This window comes from Carettochelys insculpta, chromosome 3 (assembly GCF_033958435.1).
Source record: "Carettochelys insculpta isolate YL-2023 chromosome 3, ASM3395843v1, whole genome shotgun sequence".
NCBI classification, from domain to species: Eukaryota; Metazoa; Chordata; order Testudines; family Carettochelyidae; genus Carettochelys; species Carettochelys insculpta.
In genome coordinates, this window is record NC_134139.1 from 169166191 (window position 1) to 169178523 (window position 12333).

The following is a 12333-nucleotide window of genomic DNA, read 5'->3' on the forward strand; positions in this document are numbered from 1 at the left end:
TTATATTTAGAAAGCAGTATATGTATGTGTGTGTGTGCGTGTATATATATATATATATATATTTAGGAACAAAATGCAAAATGTTATTTGTTGAGCTGAGAAATTAACTAATCTGATAAGTGTATCAGCAAGTAAAAGATCAACATATAATATATGCATGTATCCACAACATAAATTCTAACTTCACTGTTAAATCCCATTCAACAAACTAGCTTGCTGGCCAGGCCAAAATGTGCATAGCTCAATCCTACAGTCCTTGTTCAGGCAATACTATTCACTGGGGAGATTATTTGACTAAAATTTCAAGCATGAATTACTAGTTATTATACAATGTGAAATCAGATCAACTGCGTAAAACATCAAATAACCCATAAACTCCTGGTGTCTGTTTGTCTGCCAAAATGATGTCTCATGATAGAATCTGCTGCCTTTCTGTAGAACTAGCAATGAAATAAAAGTTTTTAGTTTTAGTACCTGCTAAAATAAAGAATTTTAATAAAACATAAAGATTCTTCTACTGAAGTTCTTTGATATGAAGTCTTTCTAGAATGAATACTTACAAAAATGCTTTTTTATAATCAAGAGACAATTCCAGGCTGAATTAACAAAAGCAAAAATACTGCATCTATTTTTAGAAAACAGTTTCTCATTAATTGTGGTAACACTAAATAGATTTGCTGTATCCTTCATTGGACGTCTACATATAAAATGTATATAATAAATGCAAATGAGCTTTTTAATGCAACATGCCTATCCAGAAGCTCTGCTTTTTTTTTCTGAACAACATGACGAAGTCTGCTTCAGCTTCCCATTATATCATTTTTCTCCATAAACAATTATTTCCTAAAAATTCAGAATCCAAACAAAAGTAGATAGAATCAGTATGAACTATAATTGACCAGTGAATTATTATTAATTACAACACTCATTAACTGGAAATAAATAGATCAGTCTCTCAATTAAAAGATAAGGAAATGTCAACATTATGCTAATACGTAAGAATCATCATCCTGTGTAGCAAACTCTTGTTTTTCCTGTCTTCCTGTGAAAGCTGTTTCTATGCTGGAAGAGTTTCTTACTACAGGCTACTAGACATAAAATGAAATAATGTAAGCTGAATGCAGCCAGTTTCAAAGAATTCACATTTGGTTTAGGTTCATTTTCATTGATTTACACTTAATTGAAGAACAATGAAATACAAAATGTTTTCCCCAAAACTTAATGGCACCCACAGTCACGTAAATCCGTCATGAACTGAACAGCGTGACTTCTTGTGTAGTATAATTTAAAACTTCTGATAAAAAGTAGATCATTGTCTTTTACAGAAATTATCACTTTTCAGCCACAGACTGTATGAACACTTCAGTTCTGCTGTGCTCCAGTAAATTAATTTTTCCACTGTATTCCAAATATGAACATGTACAACATATGGCAGGAATTTGTGCTGCTCAAAAACTTTATATGTGGTCTCTGCTAAACTATTCGTTGTTGCAAATTCTTTGGCTACATAACGAAGGGAAGAAGCAGCAGCCTTAAAGAATCTATTGAACCAAAACCGAAAGGATGCAATTTAGATGAGCTCTTTGCACTTTTCTAATATATGAACTGTTCACCTTAGCATAAAAAGTAAACTGCATTCTTTTAAGTTATGTAGCCAGCAGTATTCACAACTGATATCCAGAAGAGAGAAAAAAATGAATGGCAGAAGCAGCAAACTTTCTTGTGTATGTATACAAGAGCAGCCCTCTTATTAAGTATTCCATTATAAACCTCTGATATCAGGGTTTTTATGTAACTCCAGGATGAAAGTTCTCCAGATTAGGAACTGGCCCATGTTATCCCAAAGATTATCTTATTTTAGCAGCTTTTCTTTAATTTGCTTCGCTACTCACCAGCGCCAAGGAGTGAATTCTTCCGGCATGAAGCACAGTAAAGGTTAGTTAGAGTGGTTATAACCAGCAGCAGCCCTATATAAACATTACCTGAGGGGCACCACAGCCCTCTAACGCATGCATACCTTTCGTAGGTGCTCCTAGGCTGGGGCTGTAGCTGTTCCTCAGGCAGCTCAGCTAGGGGCAGGCCCAGCTCCCACTTACCAGCTGGTGTAGGCCGCTGGCTGTATGTTTGCCATGCAATGGTGGAGAGGACCTAGACCAGCCAATGGCAGTGCCATACTGGAACCAGACACAGCCCCTGCCCACAGCTGATCTGGCTGCCCCATACCAGGCCGACTCACAGCTCCAGGGGGCTCTCTGGCTCCCCGGCTTTGTCCAGCTTCTCTGGCAGGGTAAGCACAAAGGGCAGGAGGACACCTTTGACCTCGAAGGGGGCCTTAAGCAGCTCTTCATCAAAGCTACCTGGCAGCCCCCCATCGGCTTCCACCTCACCGTCCTGGGCCAGGTTGAAGCGCAAGGTGCCAGCCCGGTTAACACAGTAGATGGTGCTGCCCAGGGCAGCACAGCGGAAGGGCTGCAGGGGGCCACTGCTAGGCCGCAGAGAGGCGCACTGGCTCCAGTGCTTGGCCACAGCGTTGTAGCGGAAGACCTCGACGCCGCCAGCCTGGCCCTGCTCACCACGCCCACCGCTCAGGTCGAAGCGGTAGATGAAGTTCTTGAAGGCCACCATGTCAGCAGAGCGGCGGCGGCTGCTGTTGTAGGGGCACTCCTGCCACTCGTCCCTCCGGGGGTCATACTTGAGCAGGCGGTAGAAGAGGGAGCCGCCCGACACATAGATCTCCCCGTTGCAGGTGGTGGCTTCATGTGCCACAGCAAAGGCACCCTTGGGCAGCGAAGCCACTGGACTCCAGCGGTCGGCCCGCGGGTCGTACCTCTCCACCGTGAAGAGGCACTCGCCCCCCACGGCATAGAGATAGCCGTCCAGGGCCAGCAGCTTGAGCTGTGAGCGGGGCTGGCCCAGCGGCCGCACCTGGCTCCAGGTGTCAGTGAGCGGGTTGTAGCAGAAGACCTTGTCAGACAGGCGGGTGCGCTGCTCGCCCAGCGCCCCCATAATGCCCCCAGCCAGGAAGAGGTAGTTGTAGAGGACGCACATGGCGCAGCCCTTGGCGTTGGCCTCCTCGGGCAGGCGGGTCAGCACCCTCCACTCCTGGGCCGCCTCCTGGTAGCAGTAGATGAGGGAGCTGCTCTCCTCCAGCGACACCACGGAGGAGGGGCTCTGCGGCCGGCTGCTCTCTCGGCTCTGCGGCCGGCTGCCGCCCGCGCTCAACCTCTCGAAGGCGTCGCTGACCTCGGCCACCAGCAGGCAGCGCTTGCCGGCCTCCAGGCGGCGCTGCAGGATGAGGTCCCGCTCGGCGCCGCTCAGGCGGCCGTACACGGCGGGCTCCCGCAGCACCTGCAGGTAGTGGTCGCTCATGAAGCGGTAGGCGGCCTCGCGCAGCTCCGCCAGCCGCTGCTTCTTGGCCAGGCACAGCAGCTGGTAGCAGTTGTCGAGGCGCAGCTGGGCGCGCATGGCCTCGGCCGCGCAGTGCAGGGCGCAGGGCATCTGCAGCACGCGGGCGCCGCTCACCACCTCGGCCAGGTTGTCGTGGCGCACCTCGCCCATGCGGGCCGTGTAGACGTAGTCGATGAGCAGGCGCAGCGCCCCGTAGCTCACCCCCTTCACCCGCAGGATGTCCCGCGACGAGCGCGCGCGGAAATAGTCGCTCTTGGCCGCCAGCACCGACTTGTGGGCTCGGATCCGCCGGCCGGACACTTCGATCACCAGGTCCGGCTCCTCCGAGAGCGGCAGCAGAGGCGAGCTCCCGGGCAGCGCTCCAGCCTGGGGGCAGCAAGTGCCAGGCGGCGGCCGGGCGATGTCGCCTCCTTCTCCCGCCTCCTCCTCGGCCGCCGCGTTGTTAATCTCCCACTGGCTCTGCACCACCCGGCCGCAGGGGGAGGCGGCGCCGGGATCCTGCCGCGGGGCCTTGTCCCCCCCGGGCGAGCTGAAGCACAAGGAGGAGCTGAAGCCGCAGGGGGCTTGCAAAGGGAGCGTGGCGCTCCGCCCGCCCCCGCTCTCCTCGGCCTCCGCCGCCGGCGCAGAGCTGCCTTCCCCGGAGCCAGGCGGCTGCGGGCTGCCGTTGTTGCTCTCCGCTTCCCCCAGCGCTTTGCCCGGGTCCCCCAGCTGCTGCTGCTGCTCCGCTTCCCCGCAGAGCCGCGGGGGGCAGGTCTTTGCTTCGCTCATATTCCCCTCAGCCGGATAAAGCACACAGGATAGGACCGAGCTCTCCATGACTCTAGCAAAGGCTGGACCTAGCTAATCTCTCCCACTCCCAGCTCAGCCGCATAGCCAGCCTCCCCTTCCTCTTCTCCCCCTCCCTTGGTAGGGTTTTGTCTGGGTGGTTTCAGGTTGAACGTTTCCGTGGGTTTTTCTTGCTCAACTCTCCTTCTTGGCACAGGGTCAATTTCAGCCTTGTTTCCGATCATGGGCTCCTCTCACAAGCTGACAGAAGAAAGGGGTGTGGTGGCAGCCGTCCCTCCCCTCATTTCGCTGCTGAACTTTGATACGTGGCTACATTTCAACATTGTATCGATATCTGCAACCATAAATGTGTTTGGTGCAGCTTGATTGTGCAGACTATCGCTGGGGGGCACTGACCCATCAATGAACATCAATAAACCATCTCACTTCCGGTAAAAGGGAGCAGGGGAAGGATTTAGATTTTTTTTTTCCTGGCACAATTTAATTTTCTATGAGCCTTTTCCAGAGTAAGTGACACACGTTCTTTCACAAGTCAAAGTTCAGTCAGTGGTAATAGTTTTGATTTACCCCAATGTTCCTAGCAGCCTGCATGCCTCTCCCAAGATCATTACACAGGTCAGTCTTAGTGCACTAATTTATTTCAGCTCAAAAATGAACTAAAGATTCCCATAGGACTTTCTGCTCTGAAATTGGCAGTAAAAATGGTCAACTAGATATGCCAAGATGTGATTATATTTTGCCGTTATTGCCCCATCTTCTGAAGTTGTTGTGCTGAATGTCATCCTTTTGTGTTATTTGTTCAAGGGACTGTGTTGAGGAAATGTGATCCTTAAAGGTTAGTCCTAAATACAGTTCTTTTCATAATTTACTCCCTTGAAGCAGCTAATGTAATGGAAGATACTAATTGTAGTTCTGAACAAGTTTTAAAGCCAGTCAAGATCTCCTTGGGAATGACAGGTTCCTTGAGCTTCAAGAAGTTTTCTTCGGTCCATTGTTTCTCACAGTATCCTATGCATTTCTCATTCCTGTTTAAAAAATGTAAAAAGCTGGTCAGTTTGAAACAAAATAATTTGAGTTTGTGGTAGTTAGAGTTTACTGTAGGGGAGTTTTGTACTAGTACAGCTGAGTTTTTTTTAATGGTGGACATTGCATACTGAAATTTGGTTGTGAAATTGACCACAATGATGCAAACCACAACCCTTACATAATACATACCAGAGAATGTTCAACAAAGTAAAATAAAGTAAGCTGATAAATGTGTCACTGACTGATATGGACTGATGTGTAGTCCCATGTGTGGATGTAATACATGTTGTGTCACAATCCCTGGCTCATCCTGGAGATACTTAGGCCTCTTTCTCATAAGAATAAGAAGTTAGTATAGTCACAGCAGTGAGGTCAATGCATGAAGTTTTTAGTGGGAAACTGGAGGTCTGTATGCCACAGTTGAAAGTTAAGGTTTGATCTCTCAAGTACATTCATCCCTCGCTATATGAGCACAATTTGTTCCTACTTTTTGCTCGTAGGGACACTAAATTCCTCTTAAGAGATGTGTAACAGTCTCTGATTGGTTCCAAGTGCACGGAGTGGCAGCAGGTGGCACTGCTTCTGAAAGGTAAGTGAACCTGGGGTTGTGGGAGGTTAAAAGCTGTGGGCAGTTTGGGGACATGAGTGCAAGGGAGGGTTAAAAGATGGTGTGGGGCAGGGTTCAAGCTACTGCAGGTTGGGTCTGTGAGGCCGCTGGGGGGGTGTTATGTCTGCGACAGTTTTGGTCTGAGGGGCCAGTGGGGTTAGGCCGCAGCAGTTTGGGTGCCCAGGGCAGTAGGGAGTTTAAGTTGCCACGGTTCAGGCATGTGGGGGTTGGTGGGGGGTTTAAGTTGTGGCGGTTCAGGTGCACAGGGGTCAGCGGGGTGGTTAAGTTGTGGTGGTTCAGGTGCACAGGGGTCGGCGGGGGGTTTAAGTTGTGGTGGTTCAGGTGCACAGGGGTCAGCGGGGTGGTTAAGTTGTGGCAGTTCAGGTGCACAGGGGTCAGCGGGGTGGTTAAGTTGTGGCGGTTCAGGTGCACAGGGGTCGGCGGGGGGTTTAAGTTGTGGTGGTTCAGGTGCACAGGGGTCAGCGGGGTGGTTAAGTTGTGGCAGTTCAGGTGCACAGGGGTCAGCGGGGTGGTTAAGTTGTGGCGGTTCAGGTGCACAGGGGTCGGCGGGGGGGTTAAGTTGTGGTGGTTCAGGTGCACAGGGGTCGGCGGGGGGTTTAAGTTGTGGCGGTTCAGGCGTGAGGGGGCTGCGGTTTGGGTCTGCAGGGCCAGCAGGGGAGGTCAGGCTGTGGTGGGTTGGAGCCGCGGGGAGGGGGGTAAGTCGTGTATTAGTGGGGGGAGCTCACTCGTCCAGTGAACAAAAAGTCAGTAAATGTGTCCCTCCTTTAAGCAAGTACTGGTAAATAAAGTACTTGTTTAACAAAGGATGAGTGTACAATACCATAATGAAGGCAATGTTTTATAATTTTTCTGTTACATAAATATAGGATTTTAGTAACAGCTTGAGAGTTTAAAAAAAAAGATTTTCCTAGGTTTTAATTTTTGATTACTGATAATTATCTTACTCAATAAGCTGTCTGTGGATAACTGTGCATGATAATATTATAAAGAGCTGCTCCATAGTTTATAACCAACTCTTCATTATAATTTCAACTTAACCACTTTCTGCTTCCTGCATACACACTTATTTCTGCACCAAATAGTCCACGTTGTTTCCTGTCAGTAGAGATTATTTATTTGCTGATTTAGTAAAATTTGAGGTAACTCAAAGGAGGTATTTTGAAAACATGAGTCTGAAAATTGTTTTAATGTTATACAAATGAAACTTACTTTGCCTTTCTTTCTAACCCTACTTCAAATATCATTTTGCTTAGATATTACAAATGTGAGGTTGCATCTGCACCCAGGCTCAGACAGATAATTTTTGTTTACATAACTAGTCTCCTTAATTTTAATAGGACTATTTGTGTGACTAGACTACCATGATTATACAAGCTTGGAGGATGTGCTTTCATATTATTCTGTCCTCCCAGAAGGATGGGATAGAAATATTGGAATAATTTGCTATGAGTATTTGAACTGAGAACTCTACAAGGTTTTAATGTAATGTGTATGTTTTGATAGAATTTACAGCTTTCAGAATCTCTCTGCATTTCTAGTGAGCATATTTTTGAAGCCTGCAGCTGAAGTGGCCAAGATCTTGGAATTTATGTAGACAGTCTGTATGTATTTCTTAAAGTTTTGAGTACATCATGTAGACTGGACTTTTATCGCCTTCTTAAGCTCATCTAAGCAACTCATCTTCTCTATAATTTCAATTAAAGAAGAGAAGAAATAGTTAGACAGCTTCAGCTGATCCCTAAGTCCCTGGCAATTGGAATGAAGCAGGTCTTTTCTTCTTCCCTCTCTGCTCAGAACCATACTAGATGTTCCACTTCAACTTCCCTATGCAGCAGATCCATTACATATCTTTTCAGATCAGAGTGCAATCCCAGGTTTGGTCTGATATGCTTCACCCATTTTGAAATCTGGGAAGCAGCAGCAAACTCCAGTGGACATGGACTGCTGCTGTTTCTCCTCAGATTTCCCCATGCTGGGGAAGTGACATTGATGAATAAATGTACAGACAGCTTGAAACAGTCGTAATTCATTGTGGGCAGGGCATTAGATAACATGCTTCTGTATATTCTTCAGTCTTCACAACATAAAGTTCATTAGATAGTGTTTCTGCATTCTAACCCATACCACCATAACCATGATACTAAACCAAGTTTCTGTTTCATCATCATCATCATCATCAACAACAACCCTGAGCTCAGCGCCCATTGGTGTCTGATGGCTCCCTCACTATTTCCCTTCCATCTTTCCCCTGCCCAGGGAGAAGTGGCTTAGTTTCTGTAGATTAGCTCTGCCCCATTAGATTTCTGTTCTATGCTTTCCACAAAGCCTTGAACATTAGTGTCACTCAAAAGCATTTTCCGTAATTCACACCCCCAAACTGGCAAAGATCATATAGTGGTTATGCTGTTAAATAATTCTGAAAAGCATAGTCCTGAAAGTATTGCAGTTGTGAGGGGTTTTTTTTCATGCCAACAACGTAACTCAATGGAATCTAAATAAAAGAGAAGAGCTATGTACCCTGGAAATGCACTTTAAATACTGCCGTTTTATAGGTTCCTTCAGAGACAGATCTGGGACACCCACCCTTGTCAGCAATTCCAGGTGTACCATGCTTGGGCAAGCACTACACGTTTTTGAGCTGCTAAAGAGGCAATGACCTTAGCACCTTGCTGGGTCCCAGTACGCAATACACCAATTGCCTTCAATACCACAGTCTGCTTAGAACCCCAGACTGCCAGACACCCTGCCTTTGTTACTCATTCCTCCTAACTTTGCCTCCTCCACCTACATCCACCCTCAGCAAGATGGACAGAGCCCTTAACAGAGTCCTCATATTATTATTGCTTAGCAGATTCATCACAACAGACCCTCTTCAGACAGATTTACAGTCACAGGTCTTCTACTAGGTACTGCAAGTACAGAAAGATAGGGGAAGTTAAAAGGAAGATCTAAAAGAATAAACACTGACTTTGATTCAAAATTATGAGGTGAATAGAAGATGTGACCAGATAATGGTTACAAGAGCTACACATGGAAAAACGTGTTCCTGCTTAATACTACTAATTCCACATCCAAAAAGAAAACCACCTATTATTGTGTCCAAGTTGTTGAAGATGTCATCCAGAGAAAATTATGACAGATGTCTAATGCTGCTTCTTGAGGCAATTACAATGACAAAGATGTGCATTCACAGGTGCAGTAACCCCAAATCTTACATATAGTCACACACATTTAGCTGGACTATTCAGCTCACTCTTGAAACCTTCCTACAGAGAGCACCTGTGACAGTCTTGGCAACCACTGGGGGAGTTAAAAAAATACTTCCCTCACCAAACTGAAAGGACTGTCTTTCCCAATGACACTCACTGGAACTGTCAGGAACACTGTGTCTCTAGATGCATTTTATTGAACAACTATCAGTACATTAAAATTTGTACTGAGCATGAAGAGGATTTAATCAACCATAACATGTTTTACATAACAAAGGACAAAAACAGATTTTGGAAAGGCTTGACAGATTACTGATGTTGCAGTGGAAATCTGGCCTAATTAAACAACAAAATTGGAATCACTAAAGATAACATTGAGTAACAATTCAGAGAAGCTATGGGATATTTCCCTTACTTAGCCAACAGGACTGATCCCAAAAATCACAGGCTGAGCACAGAACAGAAAGAAGTTGAAAAGTGGATGATAGAATGTAAAACTGTATTCCATCCTTGTTTTCTAGCATGTAAATTTGAAATCCAATTTGTTATGTGAAATCAGAACTGATGGAGACATTCTCATTATAACAAAGTCATCAAGAATTATGGACACAGTAAAAGACAGCTGAGTTTGTAATTTGTCAGCTTCTAAAAGATCACCTGGCCTCCAGTCATGTGCTTCCAGCACATTCTGATTTGTTTGGTGAAAGCTTTCAAATGGGGTAGGTGCTGGAAAAGGAAGAGAGTTGTGTAAAGTGTTTTGGTATCTAAGGGCTAATACAGGAGTAGCAGTAGAGCCTCAAAAATAAAAATTGTATTAAATGGACTCAAACCAGTATTTACAAGCTTGGATTTGGCCTAAGGTGAAGTAATGACAGCATGCTAATGGATACTGGAACTGCCAACAACCATGAACTACAGCCACTTGTTTGGCTGTGACACTTTTGCAACATCCTGGACATGCTCTATCACTAGCAAACTGAGAGACAGCTTGATTAAAGAAACAGACTACAAGAGGCAGTTTTTAGATAGAGGGAGAGGCTTTGTTTGGACTAAGATGTTAATACTCAAAATATTCCTAAGATGTAACAACATACAGGTAACAGCCATTCTTTCATAACAGTCAACTAGATGCATGTTCCCAGTTATCTTTTACTTTGTTTCCTCTGGTTTTTTATGCTGTGCCAATAAACTTAGATTCAGATGATTTCCTACATCGATATCCACACTATGGGGGGGGTGCAGATTATCAGTCAGGGAGCTGGTCACAGTTTACTGTTTCAAAAGCTGAAACAGTGTCACTGATAAATTTAGAGCAGGCCTTGTACTTCTTAAGATGTGCTGGCTGGCCATGGCCTGCAGTGGACCATACAGAGAGCTGGCAGTGAGTACATGCTGTCTAACCTGCCCCAACATCTCTTTAATGCCAGGGTGGCTGGCATAACAGCTGGCTAAGGCAGCTTTATACCAGCTGAATGCTGTCTTGTGCTTGTGGAATTCTCAGATTCTGGGCACCTGAGTAACCCAAAATGTCCTGAACAAGAGAGAATCTGTCTCTTGTATTTATATTAAAAAAATTAAAATTAAGAAGACTGTCAAATTGAGCGTAGCCAATATAGCAACTCTTCAGAGAGAAGCAGTCCAACTCTAATCTTAGACACGTGAGTCAGGAATAGAGTGACCACTTGAAAGGCTAGTGTAGAACACTGGCTCTCAACCAGGGTTACATGTTCCCCAGAAGGAAGAGGGCAGGGAAAGGTCTTCAGCGGGTAAATCAACTCATTTAGATATTTGCTTAATTTACAAGACACTACGTAAAAAGCACGATTAAAGTCAGCACAAACTAAAATTCCAGACAAACAATTACTTGTTTATACTGCTCTATATACTATACACGGAAATGTAAGTACAATGTTTTCATGCTAATTGATTTGCTTTGTAATTATATGGTAAAAATTAGAAGTTAAGCAATTTTTCAGTAATAGTGTGCTGTGACACTTTGTATTTTTATGTCTTATTTTTAAGCAACTACTTTTTATGTGAGTTGAAACTTGGGGGCACACAGGACAAAGTCTCCTAAAATACGTACAAGAGTCTGGAAAAGTTGGAGTCACTGGTCTCGGGGAAAAAGGTTTGCAGATCTAGCAAGCTATTTTGCGGGAAACCTGCTGAAAGCAATTGTGGCTATAGAGAGAGCAAAAGATGCTAGGCCATTATGCAGCTGTCCAATATTTCATGGAACTTGTGAGCTATGATAACTATACCAGTCAGGCTTGTAAATTCCATGATCTGCATCTCATGAAAGTAACAATCTCTGCAGATATGCTCCATGTTGCTTCTAGCTTCTATGAGTCCTCTTGGAGAAATTACAGTATTTGCAAAACTCAGTTTAGCCTAATTTGTAGACCTCTAATTGATAACTCTTGAATCTTCCATTAAGTCTTATCAAAATAGTCCTGTGCATTTATACTTATTGATGGCTATTGTACAAAACAACTGAGGCTGTCCATACAAACCACTTCAAGCTGTGTGGGCATAAACACTAAGGACTGATTTTTTTCACCAAAACAAAGCAAAAAATAAAGACAACTATTGTTTGTAAATTCCATATCTTAAAACTTGTTTGTCTGACTACACTCAAACTCTTGAAAAATGTTCTCCTCTCTTGAGAGATAACATGAAAAATTTCAGGAAGAAGGGAGCTTTATGCTGAAAATGAGGGGTTGGCTTATAATGGAAATTCACTGTTTAGTGGAGTTCACAACATTATATCCCCTCTCAACTTTCTTATAAAACTTCTTCATCACCTCTTGCAGAATTATATTTGCAGAGCTCTTTATCTAAATGCATTCTTTCATCTAATAACTCTTTTCCATACACTCTTCCTTAACAAAATAAACTTTCATGAAAAAGTCTCCTCTCAGTAGAGACCATGCTTACCTACAGGAATGCTTCCTCAGAAATTCAAGAGGAAAGAGAAGGGGTTATGGCAAAAACTGGTCTTATAATAGATTATCAAAAACCTGAACTATGGACTGACTAGTATGGCTGCATTACAAAAGGGGGAAAAAAGTATTGGCTAGTCATAGTGTCCATAGAAAACACTTTAGGCTTTTCTAAACCTGAAGTCTGAAAATTCTTACAAGGGAGATATTTTATTGAGCTCCTTTCAAAACAAACTCTTCCAAAAATATGTAGGAAGGACCAACATCTCTTAAGAGCTCTCACACCATAAAGGAAATACAGTAATACACCCACACAACTGAACAGCTAGCCATT

At 44.5% G+C, this 12333-nt stretch overlaps 1 protein-coding gene across 1 annotated transcript; it reads right to left on the reverse strand.

The window, feature by feature from the left end:
* Positions 1-2229: 2229 nt before the first annotated feature.
* KBTBD11 (kelch repeat and BTB domain containing 11) lies at positions 2230-4781 on the reverse strand. Its single transcript, XM_074991192.1, has one exon. It carries the CDS (start codon positions 4222-4224, stop codon positions 2233-2235), a length of 1992 nt encoding a protein of 663 aa, XP_074847293.1. The 5' UTR covers positions 4225-4781; the 3' UTR covers positions 2230-2232.
* Between the last annotated feature and the right edge of the window lie 7552 nt (positions 4782-12333).

Excerpts from the sequence above, each read along its gene's own strand:
- KBTBD11 (XM_074991192.1), bottom strand. The coding sequence starts at position 4,224 with ATGGAGAGCTCGGTCCTATCCTGTGTGCTTTATCCGGCTGAGGGGAAT.